The sequence below is a fragment of the Pocillopora damicornis genome, chromosome 6 (assembly GCF_964200805.1).
Source record: "Pocillopora damicornis chromosome 6, jaPocDami1.2, whole genome shotgun sequence".
Classification (NCBI taxonomy): domain Eukaryota; kingdom Metazoa; phylum Cnidaria; class Anthozoa; order Scleractinia; family Pocilloporidae; genus Pocillopora; species Pocillopora damicornis.
This window is the reverse complement of record NC_142675.1, coordinates 19465623-19492354: the sequence shown is the minus strand read 5'-3', so window position 1 is coordinate 19492354 and position 26732 is coordinate 19465623. Positions and strand designations below refer to the sequence as shown.

Here is a 26732-nt window from a genome sequence, read left to right as displayed (position 1 = left end):
TGGCGGACGAAGGGTTTCCGCGAAATCGCTAAACGTGATTTCGAAAGGCGATTTATTTTGACAATGTCCCGAAAAAAGGTAAAATTTTATTTTAGATAATAAAATAAGAATTAGAGTTATCGTTTTGAATACTTTTAATGAAAATTTGAAAGCAGGAAATAAAACTACAATAATGCGTGAAAATTTCACCAAAATGCCACCGTCCCTTTAATTCCAGCTGTTTCAGCAATATTCGTCCCGTGTTTTCCAAGAACTTTTTTGCCTTGTGTATGTGCAGTACCAGTTCTTCCGATCTTTTCTTCTTCAAAATAGATAGTATAACTGTTAAATTTCAACCAAGCTCAGCCACAACATAAATAGAAGTACACGTTATGAACTTTCGCCGTAGAACTAGTATATTACACAGTTCCTTTACCTTACTACGAGTGGGTTTAAATTTTTTTTCCAAAAAAATTTTCCAACTAAATTTATTATTTTAAGTATTAGTATAATTATCATTATCAGTTTCACTGTCGTTTATTTTTCATCATTTATATCTTATTTAGAGAGACAAGGAACCTGAGGGTCTACCACTGGATTTGCGTGTCAGGAAGACTGTTAATCCTGTGACAAAGATTTTTGAAGAAATTCCAGAGTTGGTATGTAACTTGAGAGAGAGGAAAAGTGGGTTTGGGTATGGGGCTGCACAAATGTTTCTGTTTTTTTGACAGTATAAGGTGTCACACAGACCACTGTTTTATTGTGAGGAATGAGATGCAAATTCGATTTTCACATAATTAATGTTTGCAATCTACACCTCAGTAGGGAGAGGTAGTGCAAACTAAAAATGAATGTGATAGGGAGGGTCAAAGAGGGAGGGAAAGGAGAGGAGGTGAAAAATAACACTTGAGACTTATCAGAGGAAGAATTAAAGCCTGAAAAAGAGAGATAACAAAAAGTAATTTAAGTTTTAATATTTATTGTTTTTCTTCCATCTGTTAATTAGCTTAACCCTTTAACTCCCAAAGATCTCATTAGTAACTCTCCTTACTGTCTGCCATATAGTTCTTGTGATGTTAGTTTGGAGAATTTGGTATTGGATCTACTAATAATCCTGTAATTAATATTTTTCTTTATTCTCATCACTTGTCTGCTTGATAATGTATTGATATTGTCAGGAGAAATTCTGTCTTGGTCATTCATGGCAGTTAAAGGGTTAAAGTTAACTGGTTCTTATTCACAGACTGTTCTTTTTTTTCTTTACTAGAGTCCAGTGTGGATTGAGGATGTGCAATTTGTTCCTTACTCCCCTCCCCCTGTGCAGCCCTCATCTGCTTCTCCCTTGGATCATGGTGGAATGGAACAGTGGATTGAGAGAATGTCATTTATCAGTGAAGACTTAAAGTGGCTTCTGAGCCTTCCACATAACAAATTTTGGTGTCAGGTTAAATTTCGTTACTGTTGATTATACTTGAAATTGATATTATGTGTCTGCGACTTGATGTATGGTAAAAATTGATGCTTCTTTATTCTCTCTTAGGTAATATTTGACGAATCATTGCAACAGTGCTTGGATTCATACCTCAAATGTGCACCAAGGTGAAGATTTAAAAATAAATTATCATCTGTGGTGATTTCTGTTACCATCCAATTGCAGACAGAAGACCACAGAGCAACACTTTTATTTGTTTTTGTACTGAGTACATATACAATAAAACTCTAACTTTCACTTATTTTTATAAAAAATATTCCTAAGCTGAAATAATAACAGCATTGATCAAGGATGATATGATGAGGCATCTTCATTTGTCTCTCGGTAACAAGCTGAAATATGACCCAAAACTATACCAATATTTGTCAAAGCAGGTTGTTTTGTCTGGGATTTTACTTGTTAGAGTAAAAGAATTATCATTCCGAAGTGAAGGGCTGGAGTTTGGTTGTTTGATATTTCAGCAGTTTGTAGAAACAGGGATTAAAATTAATATTAATAAGTAAAATGGTGCAGGTGTTCCTCCAGGTTACACCAGCATTAGGTGTGATCTTATGTCCTGCTGTAAGGTTGTAGCAAGAGGGAGCATTGTTGTGGCTTTATTATTATTATTATTATTTAGCAATAATGATATTGTTTTTGTTTCCTTCTGCTGCCAGAAATTTTGATGCACTATCAGTATTGCCATCAGAGGCAGCCTCTCTTCATGAAGGAATTCACAAAAGGGTGTTCATGACATACCTGAGGATGTCAACTCACAAGGAATCCAAGGTATATTTAAATAGGATATTAATCATTAATTTAGATTATGTTGCAACATTTTATATTGAGGGTTTTAGGCCTTGCCTGGGGTTAACAATGAAACAGACAAAAAAAACCTTTTGTTTATGCTTAATCAACAATGCTTGTCACTATATGTCCTCAATAACAACAGTTTCCTTGGTATGCATAAATATTAACTTCTTTCTGATGGAGCACAAGGGCTGCACTAGGGAATATTGGCCAAAGGTCTGGGCAGTATGGACCAAGTGCAGTAAGGTCTGTACAAAAAGCACTGAGGGCCAATATTATTCTATACGGCTTGAGCAAGGGAGGGTAGTAAGTAGTTAACCCTTTCACTCCCAAGATCTAAATTCTCCTTACTATCTGCCATACAATTCTTATGATGTTAGTTCAGAGAATTTGGTATTGGATCAACTAATAATCCCATGATTGATATTCTTCTCTATTCTCATCACCTGCCTGCTTGATATTGTATTGAAATTGTAAGGAGAAATTCTGTCTTAGTCACTTGTGGGAGTGAAAGGGTTAACTGTATGGCACTTGAATCAAACTTGTTTATTTTGAATGGCTAATGGCTGTTTCCATGGAAACCGTCCGTAAGGAAAAATCCCAGCCAAGTAAGAACCAATCAGAGTGCCTGGATTTACCTTAGGAATACCTTGCTAGTGAATAATGCTTAGTTAGAAACTCTGCAAGAGCGTATAAGGGGGAGTACTCAATATGTCCTTTACCCAGTCCAGATGTAAAGATTTGTCCATATCTGCTTAAATCAAAAGAGTTTGAACTGCCTCACTATATGCTGATTTTTCAACTGTTTGGTTTCCTGGCAGGAGAGCTTCTTCACCCAGAGCACGTTTGGAGATATTCTCTATGAAAATTTTTTATTTGATATTCCCAAAATGATGGACATATGTGTTCTTTATGGAGGGGAGAGCAGTGCTAACACTCCACTTCTCAGAAAAATGTTGGAAAATATTTTCTCTAAACAACCAAAGTAAGATGCATTTGAAGTTTTGCATAAGTTTTAATTGCTATGAATTATCAGTATTATTCTTTCTGATATTAGCATATCAGAATGAGGCATTTAAGGGCCCGTTCTCATAGGTCTTTGGAAAATCAGTGGTTCCTTAAGCATATTTTAAAATAATAATTTATAGAATAAAGGAGCAGGTTCTGGTTCCATTCTTTGGATGATAGTTTTATAATATTATGTTTGAAACTTTGGAAACCCCCATCTTGAAGGAAAACAGTACAGTTTTCTGGGCCCATTAAGTTGCTGGGACCATAGAGAAATGCACACTAGGGCTGTGTGATTTTCTTTTTGACTTGTTCCCCAATTAATACAAGTTGCACACATAGGCACAAATCAATTCATTAGCAGTGCACTTTCCTTTTACTTTCCAGTATTACATTATTTTATAACAGCATACTTCCTATTCTTTTAAAGGTATTATGGTGATCTCAATGGAACAATCCCAACCATTTTTGAGACATTAGATGACATCTTGTCAAGGTGTGGAATCAAGCCAAAAACAGAGGACCCTTCAAATCTTCCTCAAAAACTAACGGACTCAAAGACTGAACAAACTTCCTCCATGACTGTTCTGCAACTGGAGGATATTATTCTTTACTTAAATGATACTATAAAGACTCTGATGGCATTTGTGGAGACTTGTCCTTTAGTCTGTGAATCATTTCAAAGACAAGGATTTGTACAAAGAATAGCCATCTTCTATGAACTGTTCACCCCATATTTTAGACAACAACTCTCTGGTGCTGAATTACAGATGTTAAAGGATAAATGGAAATGTTTTAAAGTGGCACTCATCAGACTTTGCCGAGTGGTTCTTAACACCTGTTGCATTGCACCTTTACTAGAGAGGTAAGAGTTGTTTTAGAATGTAAGTAATGTTTACAGGGGTTGTTCTTTGTAGAATACAGTGTGTAGAAAAGGTATAAATTTTTTGGCAATTTTCAGGATAACTGAGGCAAGGATAAGGTCAGAGCAAAGAGAATACAAAGGGCAATTCACATATAGGAGGAAGGCAAAAAGAAAATGCTTTGCCATCTCCTCATGCTTGCTTTTTTACTCACTTGCATTGGCCAAAACAAATGATGCTTCTTCTCTCAACTGTGATCTACATTGCAAGCTCTGAATTTTTTTTTTTTTTCATACAGGGAATCTAGCAGAAATGATGATCAAGTTCAAACTTGTGTTGAAGATTATTTGCAAGTGTTGACGTCTATTCTTTCTGAGAAAAGGTATTTATCTGTAATCAATTACTACATTGTATACTAACAAGATAATTTGTGTTATCAACTAAGTTGATCATGTAAATTGGCACCGTAAAGAGCTTCTAAAGCTGACGTTTGGAGCGTTAGCCTTACGTCTCACCTCTCAGACCCTTCATGTTTCAACTTGTTTATTTATGGAAATTTAAAAAAGCGTTTCTCTGTTTATAATCAGATTTCTGAGCAGTTATGATTCAAGATTCAGTATAAGAGAAGACTTGAACAGAATCCAGCAGTTGACAGCCGGTGTCGATGAAACACGGATGGATTACATTTTAGATGCAGTGGACAGTGCACGAAAGGCGTTCCCTCGTCATTTCTCGAAGAGAAAGAACACTGATGAAAATGGTTCAACTATTGGTCCAAGCACAAGCGTTGTTGATACCCCTGTGAATGGTCGCGCAGACGAATGGACAGAAGAACATGTTGCAAATGTCAATGGATTCGTCGAGGACAAGGTATTTCCGAAAACACAGTGTGAATAAAATGATATAGCTTTAGCTTAAACTTTTCTTCTTGTGGAAGAAAAAAAAACTAAGGCACCTATTTTTAAATTTACTAATGAATGGGGAGCGAGAGGATGTTATGGGGGTAGGAAGCTGTAAGTTCTTAAAGGGAGTGTCTTACTGATTCCAGGGGCTTGTCTTGGAGAGCCTTTATGTAATTTACAGTTTATAATTATCTCCTAAGCTGTCACCCAACTTTAGTTAATTGAGCGTTTTTCGACTGGGTGTCGTGAAACCAAAACCAAAGTAATCACAACGGCCAATCAGAAGAAAGGAAAATATCTTAAGAGCCAATGAGAACTCAAAGTTAAAACAACCAAACTGCCTAAAGCGGGGGAAAACGCGGGCGACCAAGTTGGATTTGTTTTAGTTTTGCATCTGATTGGTTGAGGAAGTGTGGCCAGTTTTCTGGACCAATCACATAACGAAGTAAAGCAATCCCACATTACTTTCGACATTCGGTCGAAAATTGCTCTATTGTACATAATATGCCTTTCTTTTATTGTATAGCCTGTAGAAAATGTAAAACTAAGGGACTTTCTTTTTTTTTTTTAGAATGAAGGAGCAACATCTAAGACAGTTAGTGATGTGGAGTTGTTCTCCATGGTAACTCACGTTCAAGATCTTCTTCCAGGACTTGGTGACGGGTTTGTAATCATGTGTTTAGAAGAATTGAACTTTGATGTGGAACAAGTTATTAACGTACTACTTGAGGATAACTTGCCTCCTTCCCTTCAAGACGCCGACAGGAGTTTGTCAAAAGAAGCGCTGATGAGAAATAAGAAAAAACCCTCGACAACGATCTTGAAGGAGAGACACTCTGTTTATGACAAGGATGAATTTGACGTTTTCTCAGGCAGCAAGGTCGATGTTACAAAAGTTCACAAAGGGAAAAGGCGAGATAGAACGAACCTACAGACATTGTTATCGGATAAAAGTGATATAACAGAGTCAGTGAAAGAGAGATACTCATCTTATGACGTGTTTAATGAACACAGAAGGATGGTTAACTTGTACGATGATGAGTATGACGATACGTATGATTCACAAAATGTGGGCGCCCAAGATGCCGACTCGGCAGATGAGCTTACAGTACGAAGGTTAGTTTAAAAAAAATTAGCACAGGCACTTAGGTCGAAGATGAGGCGAGAAAGAAGGCTAGAAGAAAAAGAGTGGGGAGGGCGAAGTCACTTCCACTTCTTTACCCTCTGCTCGTCCAAGCCACTGGCAGCTTAATTCAAAGCTAAGAGAATTTGGTTTTATTAACTAAGTTGTTAATGTAAATTGGCCACCGTAAAGAGTTTCTTAAGTTGACGTTTCTAGCGTTAGCTCCTCGTGAGGGCCAGTTCCTCCTCGACCCTTCCAAATGGAGCCAGCTCACAGGCTAGTCAGAAATATTTTCCTTCCTAACCATCGCAAAGAAGATGCGCGTATGCCCGAAACTCGTTTCTTTTCTTTCATACTTATATTGTGGGTCACTGTTTTTTTGATGTTAGTGTAATTTCAATCTTCTAGATGTTACATCATTCTTAGATTTCCCACACTGTCGTGGAAGGTTTTAAACAGAAGTAACACCATGCAGCCCTGTGGAAAAGGCGTATTTAAAAAAATATGTATCGTAAGCTCTTCATCGTCAGGTCAAATACTTAAAAAGCGTGGCGGTGCTCTTTACAACCAATATGAACAGTATTCAGTTAACTCTTCTCGCTCTAACATTAATATGTATATTCTCCACACTAATCCCTCTACATTTCCTGTTGTAATGACAAGGATAAGTCTTTTGACATTTAGGAGCTTCTGTTAGGAGAATAAGAAGCCAGTCGCTCTTATCCTCACTGTGGGTAAACGGGTTGGTCAGAATAAAATGGCGACTTGATTCTTTCTCCGACTAAATAATTGGAAGTACTCTGGTGCGAGCAACATACCACTCGACATACTTATCTCTCATTTCTTGCCAGGCCGTTCACTATTCCGCGTGTTCTTGGCGGATCTCCTGTACCGTCTGACGAAGAAGAAGACAGCGAAGAAGAGGGCCCATCCGAGGAAAGAAAAGCGAAAGAAGGTGAACAAGAAGTAGACAAAGCGCTGGTGAATCGACGTTACCGCGGCCCTCGTGGACCAAAGAAAGGTGAAAAGGATGGAGACGGAGCGAAAGAGGGACAAAAGGGTGGCCCCAAAGGGCGTGGCAGGGGTGTAAGTGATGCAGAGAAGAGGAACAGAGCGCACAATGAACGGAATAAAGGATTGAGAGCCAATCACAACCGCAGGGTTGGCGCGGAAAGAAAGAGAGCGAAAGGAATGGGAATGCTGTCACATCGGTGAAGAATCCAGGCTTGTAGAATCAAGGTTAACGTGCAGTCAATAAATGTCAAACAAATTCTATTTTCTTAGAGAATGTGTAAAACTGAAACTAGCTGCTGCTGAATGGGCTGAGGTTATTCTGAGGAGTGTCAAAAGCTTAAGAGAAAACTTAACGCGATGATGAAGAGGTGTGGTGTCCTTAACTCTCATTTGCTTTTTCGCCGTATCTCGCTCAATCGTCGCCAAGGTTCATCAATGACATGCTTTGAATAGCCCTCCATTAAATATCTCCAGTTATCCGCGAAAATTGCAAAATTTATATTGTTATATTTCAAATTATGCGCGCATGTTTCTGTGTTTTAAATTTCCTTTATTTCACACGGATAAGAATATTGCGCCAAAGGAAGGGGAAGTCTACTGCAGGTTCAACCAAAGTTACTTTATGTAAATTTAAAGTACTTCTCTGAGAAAAATTGTTCAACTTTAAAATTTACAAGACAACTGTAATGCATTAACTTCATAATCTTGAGGCTTTAGTTCACGCAACGCAAGAGTCAACAAAAAAACCTTCAATATATATATTTTTTTTTGGATATATGAAAAATTCACATGTTTGCACTGCGGTGGAAAGATGAAATTAGAAGATCCTCGCAGCTAAGAACACTACTGAAACAAGTAGTTGTAAGTAGGACCGTACGGGCCTGAAATTTTTTTCAGGTCCTACTTACAACTACTAGTTTCAGTAGTGTTCTTAGCTGCGAGGATCTTCTAATTTCAACCTTCAATATTGTTGTTTTAATGTTTCAAACGTGATTATGAATTCAGTTGTTACAAAAGTAACTGAATTTGTCCTATACTTAAATCTGATGGATAAATAAATTGTTGTTTCCAAGAGAAAGTCGTGGCAGAAGAAAAACAAACATACTCTCATGCCATTGTAACAATTGTCCCTTTCACTCTGGGGTGACTAAAATGTCACTTCTCCCTAAACTGTCAATACAACTTCTAGCAAACAGGTGTTGAGAATTGCCCAAGTTATCGGTCAGATGGTCATGTTAGATGTAACACCAAATTCTCCTGCCTAACTTACAAGGAATTCTATGGCATCTAGAGGGGAGAACATCTACTCTGATCTTAGGAGGAAGGGTTTAAATGCTTCAGGTGATGAATAGAGCAAATCTCGAGTGAACATCATTAAACCAAAACCAAAATAATCAGAAGGAAGGAAGGAGGAAGAAGGGAAAATGTGACAAAGATTCAATGAGAGCTCATAATAAACAACCAATCTGCATAACGTAGTAGGGGTAGGGGGGCAAGAATGACTAAGTCCTGTTTGGTTTTAGATTTCAATGTGATTAGTTGAGAGGATGGAGCAAGCTTTGTAGACCACAAAGCAAAGTAAAGTAAAACCAAAGCAATTCCAGATGACTTTTGACACTCAATCACAAAATTGCTCTAAAACTGACAATCCTTGGAACTACATAACAGAGGTTAACATATTAAACCCAACCCTTTCTCAACATTGATATTATGGTAATAATACTGACAATATATGCCACATACATGCCAAAACATACTTCAACATGAAAAAAAATACTTCATTCACTTAATCCCTTTGTGGCTAAATCTCATGGACACAATTGGTAATTTCATCGAAAATAAATTTTGTAATAAATTAATACTAAATCATTCATTCAATTAGATATCTCTCTTTAACTGCTATCTTAGTTTAGAGGCAATCAAGCCTATTGCTAAACTACCAAATATAAAAAGTATGGGTCCCACAACTGCAGAGGATGACTGGGATAAATCTGAAAGAAAAAGAAAAAAAAGCAGGTTAAAAAAAAATGCAGGATAACCCCTTTAACTCTCTGGTGATTGATGGGTAGATTCTCTCTACAATGTCCATACATTATCCAGCCAACAGGTAATGAGAATACTCAAACTCATCAGTAAAGTAATTATCTTGATCTAACACTGAATTCTTGTCACTAATTTACAAGGAAATGTGTAGCAGCAAGAGGGGAGAATTAACAATCAGATCTTGGGAAATGACCCTGCACATTCTTGACATTGAGCCAAATATATTTCGTGTTAAGTGCAAAAATGAAATATTTTAATTACAGAATCATGTGTTATCAAGTTCACGTGAAACAGTCCCAACCGTGGTTGTTCAAAGCATGGACAACGCTATCCACTGGATAAATCTCTATCCGGTGTCTTGTGCAGTACATTTTGTTAACACTTTTCCACTTGATAGCAATTTGTCTGTTGAACAGCATTATCCACCTTTTGATTTACTGGTCCCAGGATGTTAGAAAAAATCTGAAAAGGCCAGGTGAATTTAGCTCAACTAGGCCATTCTTTGTGCAGAGTTTAGAAAGGAATAACAGCAATGGACCACCATTGAATCACATGCTGAACTTCTCATATGACGAACCTGATGCAATAATACTTTCAATCTTTATGTATCTTAAATGAATGTGACTGATGTAGGGAGCAGTGACTGAAGTTAGCCTATGATCACTGCATGACTAGCATTTGAGCCACAATAAGTTAACATGGGTTGGCTTGAATTCAACTCTGATGCTGCTCTTGAAAAGATAGGTATCCAATCTGAGATAGGCCTAGTTATTTGAACCTTGACATTGAAGCAGTGAGCAATCCACAGTTTGAACTGGTATGCTCACTGTGACATACAAGCACAAAAAACAAAAACTGCAACATTTGATCTTGAGCCTGTGATTCTTTGTTTTGTGTTAAACCAGCAATCAAACTTCAACTTGTGACCAAAACAAAATCACCACAAATGCACTGTACTGAGTTAAACTTCAGTTTCCGATATTTCATGCAAAGTGTTTTTCACATAAACAAAGTAAAAAATGCAATGATGTGACTAAATAGAAATAAAAATATTCACCTTTAACGAAAAAAAAAACCCAACAAAAAAACAAGCTGATACTATGGAAAACAACTGAACACAAATAAAAGAACAAATTGTGCCAATCTGACCTCCACAATCACTTCTCTGTTAACACACCTTTTGTGCTTTCAACCTAAAACAACATGAACTGTGCAGTGAAAAATTTGAAATGACATAATAAAAATAAAGTGAAAGTCCTGAGTAAAATTGCAGGAAAACCAAATCAAACAAAATGCCTGAAGGTGTTAACATGGAATGTATTGGTCGTTATCTACAGTCACTTGGGTTCTATGTGTAAAATAATAAATTTAATTCTGACTTTTCAGAGTACAGGAATAAAATTGAAAAATAAAGACTAGAAAAAAGATCAACAACATGGGATAATGTGTGGTCACCCATCCAAGAAGTAATCCCAGCCAGCAGGGCATAACTTCAGTTAGAAGCACAAGCACATGGCTAACTTCCATATCTAACTATAACAACACTTGAGCAAATTCTTAATGTGGTCTGCCACAGGCATCCCATGTAATGACCTAAATTTGTGGTTGATGTTGTTTTGTTTTCATACTTTCTGGATGTTACATGGGTCTCTGCTGCAAACACTATAATAATAACATCTACATTTGAATAAATAGGAAAAATATTTGTTATGAGGTCATCTAAAACCCTTGAGTTTTGTACATCTAGTTATAACATACTGGCAGTGTTTGCAGTTGAATCTGAAGGCAATATTCCAAAAGCTGACAAGAGGGCAGGTGATAGTTTTGAAGGTGACACCTCTCATGAGAATTGAATTTTTCACCCATATTCTTGTTGAGGAGATGCAAGTGACAGAACATGAATTTGGAATGTGGTAGATTACTCAAAAACACACAATTAATGCTGCTTTTTAAGCTGGTTACTCTGCAAGTTATGGTATCAGCTAATTGTAAATTAGCAAAATCAAAGCCATGTTAATTCTGTTGTATCTGTTACTGAACCAGAGATCTCAATTTTGTAGATTGCATTTTCTTAATTAAATGTTTGGAAAAGTCACATTTTTGATAAGTGTTGATGAAAGACTGTTCAGAAATGCCTGACATGTGGATATTTTCTCCCCAACTCATAAACAATAGTATCATGGAGGTTAATTCATATCACACCTCAAGTAATATGCAAAATATAACACTTAAACCTAATGTTAAATTTCTCATTACAGCTTCTCATGGTTACATAATTATTGAGTGAAGTGACAATGAATATCATAATTCAAAGGTCAGTGGAGGTTAACATTCAGCACCAAGTTCTTATCTTCTCATATCACAGTTTACAGTCTCAAAAAAGCTCCAAAGACAGCCATCACAGGTCATGAGAGGCATTTGCTGGTTATAAGTCAACTGTCATCGATTCACTATTTTCCTTAGCAAAGTTACAGTCATCATGTGAAGGATTTGAACAACTTCTCGCTAGAAAGATTATGACCAGTTAGATGGTTATTAATGCAAAAAGTGCATTAAAAAGATAAAATGGGTGCATCTCATAAGCAAAGAAGTTTTCATTTCCCTTTCAATTATTTGATTGCAAACCTACAGCCGTGGCCATGCAAAAAGCTATTATTCATTATTAGCTGTATTTCCATTGTTACTGGCACAACAAATTCCTCTGTTAGTGGGCATGAGATCTTCTATGATCTGCGACAGTGTTATATAGACCTCATCAGACCACATCCAGGATAGTGATCAAACACAACATCAACAAAAACAATGTTCTTCCACATGCATTTAAAACCATCTTGCATTGATTTAATGTTGAAATTACAGAATACAACTTGCTTTTGTTACCTTGGTTCTCAACATCATCCACTTCCCATTTCATGGTTCTCTGAACAGCCTTCTTCCATCGAGCATAATGGTGATCTCGAGCTTTGAACAAAAATGAACTTCAATTGAATAACTAAAAATTAAAACAGATTATTACTTATCTCTACACAGCTTAATTAGCTTGTTAGCCATAATGAGCTATATTACCCATATCTAATATTAAATTTTGCTCTCCAGCCAAACCCTTTACACCCTAACATCAGTATGCATCATTTCCACACTGTTCTCCAAACATTTCCCGAGATGCTGACAAGGAGAATTTGTCAAAAAATCAAGAGCCTCCTTAGTGGGTGATAATTTCCTTTATTTTTGTGACCTTAAAATTTGATTTGGGATGATATTGTAAGGAGAAATAAGATGCAAGTCACTCTTAGGGGTTAACCCTTTAACTCCCATGAGTGACCAAGACAGAATTTCTCCTGACAATATCAATACAAAATCAAGCAGACAAGTGATGAGAATAAAGAAAAATATCATTTGAGGGATTATAAGTTGATCCAATACCAAATTCTCCAAACTAACATCACAAGAACTGTATGATTGACAGTAAGGAGAATTACTAATGAGATCTTGGGAGTTTGAGTATCAACAGAGTTTTAAGTCTATGACCATTGTATATGGTCCAGTGGACAGAGATAAACTGACCAGTCTAGATCTAAGAAACAGGTAAACAAAAGATCATCTTACCATGTGTATCCACAGCTGGCTCAAAGATATCAGTGTTTATTTGAGACTTGTCCTCTGCTTGAACAGTCCACACTTCTACTCCTTTGGCCATACCAGCAGCCATTGCTGCCCCCAGGGCTGTGGTTTCTGGCATTGTTGGACGCACTGCCAAACAACAAACAAAAGCAAACTAGCCCCTTTAATCAATTATAACCAATTAAAACTCTCACATATATTTTGAACCTCCTGTAAAAGACCACTTCAAATGTGCTGTCCTAAACCTCAGTGTGCACTTTCATACTGTTTCTTACACATTTCCTACCGCTTTTGCAAGAATAGGTTTTCAATATTCAAACAAATCTCAAGTTGATCATTTCCTTTATTCTCATGAGCCCAGTGTTTGATTCAGTGGTGATAATACAAGAAGAAATTAAAGGCTAATCACTTGTAAGGGGTCAAAGGATTAAAATGAGCAAGTTGATGACCTACTTACCTACAGAAATTCCCAGGATATCAGCTTGAAGCTGCATCAACAAGTTGTTCACCGTCATACCACCATCAACTTGAAGAGATGCAAGCGGTATCCCACAATCCATGTTCATGGCATCCAAGAGCTAACAGTGTAAAAAAAAATATATTGAATACATCCATATGGTAATGTGCTTATTAAATGAGTAATGTAGGAGGTTTGCTGTCATTGAACAGATGCAAAGTTAAAGAAAAAAAGGAGAGGGACTTTTTCGACCCTTCAACTTCCAAAATCTAATTCTTAATTCTCCCCTCTGGCTGCTACACATTTCCTTGTAAATTAGTTACACTTGAATTTGGTGTTAGATCAAGATAACTTTTAACTGATAAGTTTGTGTATTCTTATTACCTATTTGCTGGATAATGTAAGAATATTATAGGGAGAAGTTACATGTTAACTAATCACATATGGGAATTGAACATTTGAATAGAAAAGAGGAACTTTTTCAAAAGATTTGTACCACTTCCCACCAAAGGCCACTGTAGGTCTGAGAAAATTGAAATTCATTTCTTAGGGGTGTCTGTCTTTAACTTCGTAAATATGTGGTTAACATGGTCAACCCATAGTTATAACTTACGGGAGAAACCATGGTTGCAGTTACAATAAACTAACTATTTTATAGATAGAATGGTTGACTGTGGTTACAATAGAGAACCATGGCTAAGATGGGAGGACTGTGACTAAACAAAGTGGACTGTGGGTAATCCATGATTGTGATATATAGGCAGTAAGTCAGATCAGATGACTGAGGTTGTGATGGGGTGGCTGTAATTACAATTATAGGAGGTATTTGGCGAAGATAGGTGACCTGTTACTGCAGTTGGTAAGTTACAATCAAGATGGCAGAAATTACAAGAAAAGACTCCCTCCATCAACTCCAACCCTTACCTCACGTGTCTGGAAGCACACTGCTTCTAGAGTGGCCCTTGCTATATGTGCCTTGTTGGTAAACTGGGTCAATCCTATGATTACTCTAAAAAAACACAGAGCAGTATTAGGAGATGATTAAATGTTTGGGCAACTGAGCTTCATCTACTATCACAGTTAAACAAGAGGAAAAGACAGAAGAGCTGGGTAAGATACAAAAGGCTGCATTAACCCTCTACACCCTAACATCAGCATGTATATTCTCCACACTGTTCTTTATACATTCCTTAAGGTGCTTACAAGGAGAATTTGTTTAACAATCAAGAGCCTCTTTAGTTAGTGATCATTTCCTTTATTCTCATGACCTGGCTGTGTGATTCAGGGGTGATATTGTAAGGAGAAATTAGATGCTAGTCACTCTCAGGGGTTTAAAGGAGTAAGAAATACTTTGTCAAAATGAATTTGGGTCTTTCTAGCCAGTCTTCTGTTTTCCTCCATCACATTTTATTTTAAAAAGATAGAGATAAGAGTCCATTTGTGCTAAATATATAACATAGAAATACAACATTGTATACCTAAAACATTTATTTTGTACAAAAGAAGTCTACAAAAGTAGAAAAACGATAGTGCTTATTTTTATTGACCCACCCTCTTGCGTCTGTCTGCCAATAAGGAGCATACAAACCAGAGAATGCTGGAACAAAGTACACACCAGCTGAACTCTCTACTTTGGCTGCTAAGGTTTCTAAAATAAAATAAGATTCACCACGTCATGCATCAAGCTGTAAGTTCACAACCATTAGCAGTGGTCACTTCCAATTTGTAGTTGGTTTGGACAACTTTTGTATAAATGTCTTAAATCAATGTCAGTATCTTGGCAACTGCACACCTGCCCCTTCCCTAACCCAACAACAGTCAACTGATAAAAAGGTAGGGTTAAGGTGGTGATAGTTCCAAAGGATGCTCAGGTACATAAGGAATAGGAACCAGGTGTGAGTGAGCCAGAACTGGGCCTGGAAATTCAGTGATGAGGACATCCTACAGATTGCCAAAACCACCTGAATTGGTGTGTTTGCTAAGAAGCAACACATGAAATTCATGGCACACATAACCAGGATGCCAAATGATGCACCCCAGATTATGATGTGCTTCACCCAAGGATATGGCCAATTAAGCCACTGGTCAAGACTAGCAAAAACTGCGGGCATTGAGGCTATGTAGCTTCACAAAACAATGCATAACAAAGCTGACTTCAACAAGGGTATCCATGATCACTACAAAAGTGACCCATGCTCTTAAAGCATGAAAAAAATCATGCACATGAAACCCCTGTAATGATGATGAACACCAAGGTGGTGATATTTCCAAAGGATGTTCAGGTACATAAGAAACAAGGACCTGGTGTAAGTGAGGGCACTGCAGCACACAGCTTGTACGACAGTAGGAATAAGCTATGTTAGATTTGTAGTTTACCAATCTCTGATGCTGAGCTGATAAGATTGAGGTTATCTCTCAGCCACTTCACAGCAGCACCAGTGATGGCAACTGAGCCCTGAAATAGAAAGAAAATTGCATTTCTGTGATATGGGGAAAAGAGGTGGGTACTCTTAACGAGCCAAGTTGGCTTTAATCAACTGTAATCTTCCAACAAAACACTACTTAAATTGATTGCTATTGTTCCATGACTAGATACTAGTCTAACTCAGGTAACCCCCAAACTATTTCTATCACATGTCTCAATTTTGGCTCTCTATCACTATTTTTGCAATCACCTCTAAAGCGTACACTGTGGGTTGGTCAGGACCCAGCTTGTATGCAACAGTTGTCAGCAAACCATTTTGAGAGAGGACCACCTTTCAAGATAAAAAATTACAATAAATCAGCAAACAATGTCAGAAATAGTTATCATAAATAATCTGATAACATAGAGAATGGTCACCACCACATTCATGTTTTGTCCATAGATAGTGCTTTAGTTTCACTCTATATATCATACATTCTGTAATTTTTGTTAAAAATCCCCACATTCGTGGTTATGTGGAGGTGGCTGGCACTGATTATTAGAGCTGGATCATTTTATAAAATAATTCGAAAAAGTTTTGATCAGTTTATTCATCATGGTGTATGAGCTATGATACCCCTTCCTCAATTTCACTCCCTTTAAAAATAAAATAGAACATAAAGATGGGTTAACAGGGCGTGAAATTAATTTTTTTTTTCTGATAGCCACTTGGCTCCCAAATTTTTCAAAGTGGTAACCAATTCAAAACAAGTTCATCACCATTTTTAAAGACAAACAAAACTTTTTTTTACACTGTCAATGTTCTAGATAGACCCTCCAAAATTAAGTTAGGAAAAAGATCTTTAACGTGCTACAAAGTGGACACCAGGATGGATGATATACAACATTCAAGCTCACCTAAACCAAAGATTGCATCTAGTTATCGATCGAGATGCATGTGCTGCGTTTGGGACATAAACCTAACAAGGAAGTTTGTTGCGGATTTATCTTTGCAAATCTTTTTAATTCACTATATCTCTAGGTAAGGTTATGATGAAGCATTCTAGTTGCCAATTTGGAAACTAATTTTCAGGATTTGGTCGCTAAAGTGAAAAATTTAGTCGCATTGGCATCTGTATTAGGTGCAATTTCACGCCCTGGTTTAAATTAATTATTTTCTCTGAAATTGTGACAAAGCAGATTTTGTTACCTCTTGTCCTGTGTTGTAGAGAAGAAAACATCCAGTGCCATAGCTGTGTAGAAAAAAAAGACAGACAGCAATGTAATGACTGAGCGTGTGATTGTGGAAAACACTATTAACTAGTTAAATCATATAGTGACCCAATCACAGTGACCCAACAACAATTGTTCCCACTAGATTATTTAGATTTTTCAATTAGTGATGAGTGATTTTATTTGAGAGCTTTCTTAAAGGTAGGGAAAAGGAAAAGGAAGCAAAATCTCTTGATTTCTGTTCTCTTATCTCTTGCACTCTGCCTTCTAATGGGAAATAATGCACACTAATGATGAGTCCATATTTGTATTTATGCATTTCCCTACTACTTTGGACTGCCATAAAGTTTCTGCTTTCCATCTTCTTCTCTCCTGTTCCCCTATTCTTCTATGCTCCCAGCCACTGGTCCTCTTCCTCATTAAGGTGTTCTGGGATAGATCCCCTCAACCATGCCAAGGATGTCACAGTTACCTTATGGTTGGCATGCTGCACAAGGCACGTTCATTGTGTTCTTAAGCAAGGCACTTTGCTCTCACTGTGGCTTGCCCTCTCTTATTGCTTCATGCTACAGAAACCTAGATAAGTTCTGGCACCTTGTGAGCCACCTGACTCAAATGCAGAATTTAGTTGTACCCCATTCACCCCTCTCTACCGAGGGCACCTTGACAGGACAAAGAAGAAACTTTCCAGAACTTACGTGTTTTTGGCATCTCCCTGATTAAAGCACAGTTGTCCAACTAATGCTGCTTGCTGGTCACCAAGGCACTATTGTGAAAAAAATAATATCAAATCAAAATTATTCTCTTCATTTGTTTTTTATAAATTATGTTTGAAGATGCTGTCTTCCTACATGCCCTACAATTCTCATTTTTCTTTACTACTGGTAGAAAACTATCTAGAATAAACTCATTTTTTTCTTGTTGTCAGCTGTTGTTGTGACAAATCTTGTCTGCCTTTAAGAGGCAATCTGCTGCAGTAATCTTACATGTTAACAAAATAATGTCTTGTGGATGAATGATTGCCTTTTTTTCATGAGAAAATTGTGGTAGTACTGATTAATCAAACAATTAGTGATTATAACAAGGGACCCTTTAACTCCCAAGATCTCAATACTAATTCTCCTTTCTGTCTGGCATACATTTCTTTTCTATTTAAGTGCTGAGAATTTGGTGTTGAATCATGATATCTCCTTCTTGATAATTTTCTTGATTCTCATCACCTGTCTCCTTGATATTGAACTAATATCGTAAGGAGAAATTACTTCTTGGTCACTCTTGGGAGTAAGAGGGTAATATAAAAAATAATACAAAACAAACCCCTGATATTGGGACTCCACTGAGAGGACCATCAACCTGAAAATAGAAAAATCACAACTTCATAACAATCACTTATGCTTAGAAAGAAGTTTACTCCAGAAAGAAAAAAATTATGATCACTTCAACTCTGGTCACAGTTTGCTCCAAAGAAAAAAAAGAAAACTTTGACTCTACCTTTAAAAAGTATATGTCAAAATGAAACAAATATTAAGCTATAAGATTGTCAAGAGTTTCATATTATCAGCCTCTCCAAAACTAGATGAAAATTATCTTAAAATATGTTTGTTAAATTTGGGTTTTAATAATCAATGTTACTTTAATTGTCTTACAAGTTTCCCATATATTTCTGAGGAACTTTTCACAGTTGGTAAAACTGACATTGGAATGCTGAAGAATCTGAAAACAACAACCAGTAAAATGTAACAAGTTAGAAAGAAAAAAAGTTGGTTGATGCTAATACGTAAGTGAATGCTACTTGACAGTCATAGTGCTTCTGCAAGTATTCCTGGAATATGCAACCATTACTGTGTGTCACTCAAATGGGACTCAATACCGTTTTAACATGATGAATTTTCTTCAAATTCTTCTACCAGAAAAACTCAGCAGATTCTTGCAGTTTCATGAATAACAACCCTGTAGGTGAAAAATACCAAACATACTTGCACAAGTATGGATCCCAACTTTGTGTCTTCAGGTTGAGAAGCATGGTCCGTGAGGCATTTGTGATGTCAGTGATATGCAAGCCCCCTTTTTTACCACCAGTCATGTTCTGAAGAAAAAAAATAATCAATAATTATTATTTGAGAACAATGGCCCTATTAAATCACATCTACTGAATGCAGGACCCCCAGATAATGGAAACCTAGACTTACCCAAATCAGCCATGAGTCCACAGTCCCAAACAGACACCTGTCTTCTTCCACAGCCTTTTTCACTGCCTCAACATTGTCAATCAACCACTTTAACTTCACTGCACTGAAGTAAGTGTTGATAGGAAGGCCACACAATGCCTACAATAAAATAAAATTAACCACAGCAAAATCATTTCTGCAACAAAATTCAAATTTACACACAAGCTAGAGGTAACGTAGGCAAAGTTATACGTCAGTGTGCTTGTCTCTAGGTAATGTCACCTGGGTTTAACTGCCAGACCTGGCATCATGTTAAGTTTGTAGTTCTTTCTTGTTCTTACTCAAAAGGTTTTCCTCCAGAATCTCTGGTTTTTCTTTCTGAACAAAAACCAACTCTTCAAATGGTGGATTTGGCACATAAAAACCTGTAGTTACATTAAGTGGTGGATATCAAATGCTTTCTTAAATTTATTAACTTTTTCTTGATAACAGCTAGTTGTTGGAAGAGTTTAGCACTCATTGCAAATTTAATTTACAGCACCAAATTCTGGAAAGAATAATACTCATCTTTCTCATCTCAAAAATCTGGAAATCTTTAGAAACTCTTTATGGTGGCCAATTAACATCATCAACTTAGTTGATGAAACCAAATCACCCCCCCCCCCCCCTCCTCCACCTCCAAAATATACTTACTCTGACATGTTCTCTGATCTTTTCTGGGGTGTTTGCTTCAAACTGATCCACAGTTGATTTTGTCCTTGTGTCGAGCCAAACTACAAATTTAGATAAATTCATATAAATTTGTACTTTGTTGACAAAAGTAAACACTATTTACACCATCAATTGTCTTCAAGACTTTTATTCCCAAGATCTGATCATTAATTCTCCCCTCTAGCTACTGCACATTTCATTGTAAATTAGTTACAAGAATTTGGTGTAAGATCAGGATGACGGCTTATACCTGATAACTTTGAATATTCTCATAACCTGAATACTACAGGGAGAAGTTACATGTTAATCACTTCTGGGAGTCAAAGGGTTAACCCTTTAACTCCCAGATCAAATTTGTCATTCTCCTTACCGTCAACCACACAATTCTTACAGTGTTAGTTCAGAGAATTTATTATTGGATCACCGTATTATCCCCAAATTGATATTTTTCTCTATTCTCGTCACTTATCTGGTTGATATTGTATTGATATTGTAAGGAGAAATTCTGCCTTGGTCGCTCATGGGAGTTAAAGGGTTAATAGACTCAAAGAAAATAATGCAATTGCCACTAGCTGAAGATGACAGATGCACATCAAAGAGTTGTTCCCCTCCACTTCCAACCTAATGAAAGACCAAAATGGAATTTTAAGGGAAGGTGCTTTTCCATAGCTTAAAACATCTCAGAAAATTGGAAGTCCAAAAGTAATTTCCTGACGTGGTGGAAATACAGAAAATATTTTGTGAAATGTCACATGGAATTCTGGAACAACAGATTAATTTATAAAGCATTCATACTAACTTATAGCATTGTGAAGTGGTTCCCCAGTGACCTTGTCCCAAACCACTGTTGTTTCTCTCTGATTTGTAATTCCAACAGCTGTGAAAAATAAAACAGAATAAGAAATTAAGAATTTTAATAAGAAATAAATCACTCCCAGAGCCACATGTGAATATGAAAATTCATATAAATGTGAAAAAGGCATTCAAGTTTAGTGATTAGGAATAAATCCTTCTTCCACTTAGCTGGAGAACGCAGTGTTCAATCATTGTCTTACCTTCCACATTAGTTTTATTACTATCACAAGGAACAAATTTGTTTTGTTTCACAAAGTAATAGTAAAGTTCCATGAAGGCAGTCAATGCAATCAAATACTTAGTGTTTAGGGGCCTATTTCTCAAATTTGCCGTAACTTGACAGGCCAGTAAAGTTGTTCTTTTTTCATTCAAGATAGGGGTTTCAAAACTTTTTAAAATTATTATACAATAGAACTATAAACTAAAGAAACAAGAAGATCTGGTCAGGGTGCAAGAACCTTCTTCTTTCTTCTTTAAATTTTGCTTTTAAAAAAGGGCTTCAGGCCTGTTAACCCTATAAACCCTAAGAGTGACTAGCATCAAATTTCTTCATACAGTATCAACCCTGAATCATATGTTAAGGTCACAAGAATAAAGGAAATGATCACCAGTGAAAGAAGCTTTTGATGGTAAACAAATTCTCCTTTTCAGCACCTTAGGAAATGTATAAATGTAAGAAATGTAAGAGCAGTATGGAGAATATGCATACTGATGTTAGGGTGTAATGGGTTCAGTTACTGGGACTCCTAAGAAACTGGCCCCTGCACTCCACACCAAAGTTTTAGGCCCAGGCTAATGCCATATTTTTCTTTCTGAAAAAATTAACTCTCAAGGTTCCTCTCTCAACTCAGAGGTAAGGACAAAGCCAAACTGTTAGAGAAATTTGATTAACCCTTTACATCCTAACATTGATCACTATGCATATTCTCTACACTGCTCTCCATGCATTTCTTAAACCTTTAACTCCCAAGATCTGATTGTTAATTCTCTCCTGTAGCTGCTACACATTTCCTTGTAAATTAGTTATGAGAACTTGGTGCTAGATCAAGATAACAACTTCTACCTGATAAGTTTGAATATTCTGATCACCTGTTTGCTGAAGAATGTATGGATATTGTAGGGAGAATTTTTATGTTAATCACTTCTGGGAGTTAAAGGGTTATGGTGCTACCAAGGAGAATTTGTGTAACAATTAACAGCTTTGTTAGCTGGTGATCATTTCCTTTATTCTCATGATCTCAATGTATGATTCAGAGGTGATATTGTAAGGAGAAATTAGATGCTAGTCATTCTTAGGGTTTAAAGGGTTAAGGAGAAAATAAATACTACTACAACCTTGCAATGATGTTTATCACTAAAGAGTCCCTGTGGCTCAGTGGTAGAGTGTCAGAGGGCCGTGTCCCAATGTCTGAGGTTCCATTTCTCACAAGGACTCAAAATTTTTTCATTGTCCCACACTCATCATGACAAGATAAGAAAAACATTCTCCCTTTACACCCTAAACTCAGTATGTACATTCTCCATACTGTTCTCTGTACATTTCCTTAGGTGATGAAAAGGAGAATTTGTTTGACAATCAAGAGCTTGAATAATGACTGTAAATATATGAAAATCATATATGTGTGCTGCAGCTGAAGAAAAAAATATAGAAGCAATCCTCGCAGCTATGAACACTAATGAACTAGTAGCTGAAACAAGGCATGAAAAAAATTCAGGCCTATACGGGATTTGAACCCATAACCTCTGCAATACCGGTGCAGTACTCTACCAACTGAGCTAACAAGCCAACTGGGAGCTGGTCATTACATTGGATCTGAATAAACCTTCCAAGTGGTGAATAATGGCTTTAAATATATGAAAATCATATATGAGTGCTGCAGTTGAAGAAATGAATATAGAAGCGATCCTCACAGCTATGAACACTAATGAACTAGTAGTTGAAATAAGGCCCGGGAAAAATCAAAGAAATCAAGAGCTTGTTTAGTTGGTGCTCATTTCCTTTATTCTTGTGACCGTGTTTTTTTTTATTTAGGGGTGATATTATGTAGAGAAACTGGATGGTAGTCACTCTTAGAGTTCAAAGGGTCATAACATCCCTCTGCCACTGAGATAACGATAAGGTCAGAGGTCAAAATAGTCTGAGTTTGCTGCATAACCAAGGATATATAATGTGAATATTTATGTTGATCACCTTTAATATCAGCTGGGTTGATTTTCAAGTCTTTGCAGCTGTGAAGTGTCTGCTCCATACAGTGATACACAGATGACAAAATTTCCTTTGGATCTTGCTCCACCCATCTTTAACAATCATTAGACAATCAATATCACACTTTGTTAGATAATAAGGGCTGTGTTTTGTACTTGTAACCTGCTATCTCAGAAAATAATCTGCTGTAACTCAGTGGGAGCAACATAAAAATAAGTGAAAGATAACAAAAAACTTTCAATGAGTCCTTTTGTACTTTAAGAATATCCCTAAGCATTAACTTTTTTCACATTACAATACTCCAAGCTGAAATCTTTTCAAAGTTCCCACTGTGAAACCCAAATTATAAATGATCTCCAGAAAAGGAAGTTTAGTTACCAGGAAAAAAAAAGCCTCTTAGGAAATCTTTTAGCTTGATACTCAGAAAATTGGTGAAAAATACTCACATTGGTTTTAATCCTTTAACTCCCACACGAGATTAACGTGTAACTTCTCTCAATAATATCCATACATTATCCAGTAAACAGGAAATGAGAATACACAAACTCATCAAGCAGAAGTTGCTATCTTGATCTAACATCCAGTTCTCAAAACTAATTTATATGGAAAAGTGTGGCAGCTAGAAGGGAGAATTAACAATCAGATCTTGGGAGTTAAGGCATTAACAATATTTAGGAAAATGTTTGTCTTTGTCTAACTTAAGACCATAAGCATCAAGTTACTAGATGGCTAGCCTCAGTCACCCCAGGCATAGGTTGCCAAATTGGTAATTGCCTGATGGTCGCAGTTTAGTTTGGGGCGATGTATTTCAACCAAATTTCTTTCTTTCACAATACAGAAGATTCTAAAACCTGTACATTCAGCACCTGTGTTTTATTTTTCTACTAGGTATATGTAAAAAATGTTGTTATCTTTGAAGAGGTAATTAAGAGTGGCATTGAAATACTTACCCTTCCTTAGGATAGACACTTTCAACCTCAATTTGGTGAAAGGCAAGTAGTTCTGCAGTTTTACTTGCAAAGAGCTGCAATAAATGGCAACTTTCAAATTTGGGATCCAGCAGAATAAAGTAATATCATCAATGTTTTTTTAAACACTGAGTCTACATGTCTAGCAGCAGGTTCTATCAAACTTCTTACGAGTATCAGATGTTTGCTTGGAAATTCCAAGCAAGTGGACCAATTTCTTTCAGAGCTTGTGTATAACATAAAATTGCTAGGTTAGATATACAGTCAAACCTGTATTATGTGGTCACCCACAGGGAATGGCAGGGTGATTGCTGAACCCTTTAACTCCCAGATCAAATTTGTCATTCTCCTTACTGTCATTCATACAATTCTCATAATTCTAGTTTGGAGAATTTAGTTTTGGATCAACTAATTATCCCTAAATTGATATTTCATCACTTATCTGGTTGAAATTGTATTGATATTGTAAGGAGAAATTCTGTCTTGATCACTCAAGGGAGTTAAAGGGTTAAAACAGGTTGACTGCTAGATACAGTTTCCAAAGAGTAGAGATAAAAAACACCATCTTGTCCTTACCGTACTAAGAAGAAAGATAATCTGCAATACATTGAGGATATTTGAATTCAAAGTGCTTACACTAATTTAAAGAGATAAACACGGAATAATTTCGATTTCAGACATTATTTTGTGTTTTTATTTGGGCTGGTCCTGCATTAAGTGACTATTTAATACAGATGGAGACAATACAAACAGGCTGCTGGGACTCAGTTAACAGTTAGAAGTGATTAACCTGTAACTTCTTCCTACAGTATCCATTCATTATCCAGGAAACAGGTGATGAGAATACTCAAACTTATCAGGTAGAAGTTGTTATCTTGATTTAATGCCAAATTCTCATTAATAATTTATAAGGAAATGTATATGAGCTAGAAGGGAGAATAAACAATCAGATCTTGGGAGTTAAAGAGTTAAGGGTGACCACAACTGCTTAATAGAGGAGACTGCTTTATACTAGTGAAATTACAGTACTTGAGTGGAAGAAATTTTGGATCTTAGAAAACCAGCCAGTTAATACAGGGTGACTACTTAATACAGTGCTGCTTAAAACAGGTTCCACTTTATTTTCTAAGTGTTGAAAACCTAGCAGTTTTATGGTGTGCACAAGCTCAGAATATTTATCCACTAAAAAAAACAAAGTAATTTTGAAATTGCTTGACATTTCTGATGGCCAAATACAGAGTGTTGAAAAAAAAAAAAACCTGTCCCACTGGCGGATATGTAGAGATTCCCTTTTTGAAATTTACTTAATTAGCACACCAACATTAAATTCTATCAGAAATACTTATTGAAAAGATTTCACACCCAGATTATACCTAGAATTGACACCTAAATCAGTTTACATTAGAAGCTTAACTGTAAGCCTGTGAGTCATGCAGATGTTTTTTGACCGAGTCGTCTAATGCAATAAAACTGGGTGTGTATATGTTACGATAGCCTTTGACCCCTGGAAAAGTTAAGTTAGAAATAAATGCCTAACTAAATTAATAAACCAAAAAGTTATGCCGTAAAAACTAAAAATAACAAGCTGCAGTATCGTTCAAACAGTGTTTAAATCTACAGCTCGATTGCTTGAATCGTATTTCAAGGCTGTTCGTAACAATTTTAATCTCGCGGGCTGAAAACTCCCTTCCTTGATTTCAGTTGATTTGCAATCTAATCTTGAGGATGAACACTGGAATTTTGAGAGGTTTTTCTGGGTTACAACTCCCAAGAGATAATTAATTGTTTGCCTTCAGAACTAGATCACGAAGGAATGTTTATATTGTAAATTCACGTTGGAATCCGGAAAGGCAGCGCGTTTTGAAGACAACTACTAATATAAGCCTAGACTTATATTTATTGCATGATTTCCAGTTTGTCTGATGGAACTGATCTCATATGAGAAATCTGGCGGAATATGACATTATCTAGAAGAGATTTCGAGTTGTTTCACATTTGCACGAGACACGATGAAAAAGATCTTGTGACACCCATATCACACACTGCACTACTCAGTATCCGCCAGTTTCGGACCATAGTTGTAATTTGATTGTAAAAGGAACGATGCTTACATGCAAAACTGAACTCAGTTCTTTACTTAATTGATGTGCAACTCACCAAGAACCTACTGCTGGAAGTTCCTTGGTCGATAGCTCCAACCAGAGGTCCAAAGTCCTTGTAATCGCCTTCACCCATCGCCATGTTGAAAGTCTTCTTCTGACGACAGAAACCGCTGAGCAGCGACACCTTGAAGAGTCGCAAAGGTCGCGCAAGTGAACAACAATATCGAATTTTCATCTGCCACTTTCTGATTTATGTGCACAAACTTTGAATCTTTTCGTTACACGAAGCAAAATCTGCAATGAAGAATGTACTGATTTTTGCATTGTGAAATGTATTGAATATGGAAAGTTGTCAAACCACGCGCAACCAAAACAAAATGGCGCGAAAATTAACATCAAAAGTTGTGTAAAAAATTATATTTTTTGGTTCAAATTCGCAACCCTCTAAATAAAGTGTAAACAATTCCTTATGGGATCACGTAGAATATTATGAAAATTCGAGAAACACTCTAAAAGAAAACAGAAATGGGGATTAAAACTGTAAATCTTGTGGCTCTAAGAATGTTGTACGCGTTAAAAATCTTAATATTCTCGAGAGCTGTTAAAAAGTTAAAAAAAAGGCAAACTTTCCTGAAGTTATCATATCATCACGAATATGCCCACGAGGTAAGCATATTCAGATGAAATTTTGAATGGTTGTTTCTTAAACAAAAGGGAAGGAGGTTAGGTATCTTTTAATTTGCCTCTAACAGAACTGATTATCAATGATGATCAAATATATGACTTTCATATAT

General features: G+C 36.5%; 2 protein-coding genes across 4 annotated transcripts; one reads left to right on the top strand and one right to left on the bottom strand.

Moving 5' to 3' along the window:
• Positions 1-31: 31 nt before the first annotated feature.
• Positions 32-8248, top strand: LOC113685085 (activating signal cointegrator 1 complex subunit 2). The gene is made up of 11 exons (XM_027202548.2): positions 32-78; positions 546-638; positions 1247-1423; positions 1520-1578; positions 2128-2239; positions 3082-3245; positions 3699-4133; positions 4430-4513; positions 4719-5001; positions 5605-6149; positions 7008-8248. The coding sequence occupies exons 1-11, from the start codon at positions 64-66 to the stop codon at positions 7369-7371; spliced, it is 2331 nt and encodes a 776-aa protein (XP_027058349.2). The 5' UTR covers positions 32-63; the 3' UTR covers positions 7372-8248.
• Positions 8131-26232, bottom strand: LOC113685086 (glycerol kinase 3). 3 transcript variants are annotated; one of them, XM_089208778.1, is made up of 20 exons: positions 25994-26232; positions 23819-23892; positions 22854-22960; positions 20607-20684; positions 19790-19869; positions 19118-19255; positions 18905-19014; positions 18575-18641; positions 18246-18281; positions 17627-17694; positions 16906-16948; positions 15967-16047; positions 15668-15746; positions 14843-14939; positions 14216-14300; positions 13292-13412; positions 12820-12963; positions 12094-12174; positions 10363-10406; positions 8131-9161 (listed from the first exon to the last, which is right to left on the bottom strand). In XM_089208778.1, exons 1-19 carry the CDS (start codon positions 26171-26173, stop codon positions 10402-10404), a joined length of 1674 nt encoding a protein of 557 aa, XP_089064904.1. In that variant the 5' UTR covers positions 26174-26232; the 3' UTR covers positions 8131-9161; positions 10363-10401. The 3 variants fall into 3 exon arrangements, with proteins under 3 accessions (XP_089064904.1, XP_089064905.1, XP_089064903.1); XM_089208779.1 differs by having other exon boundaries at positions 10391-10406; XM_089208777.1 differs by lacking the exon at positions 10363-10406.
• Positions 26233-26732: the final 500 nt, after the last annotated feature.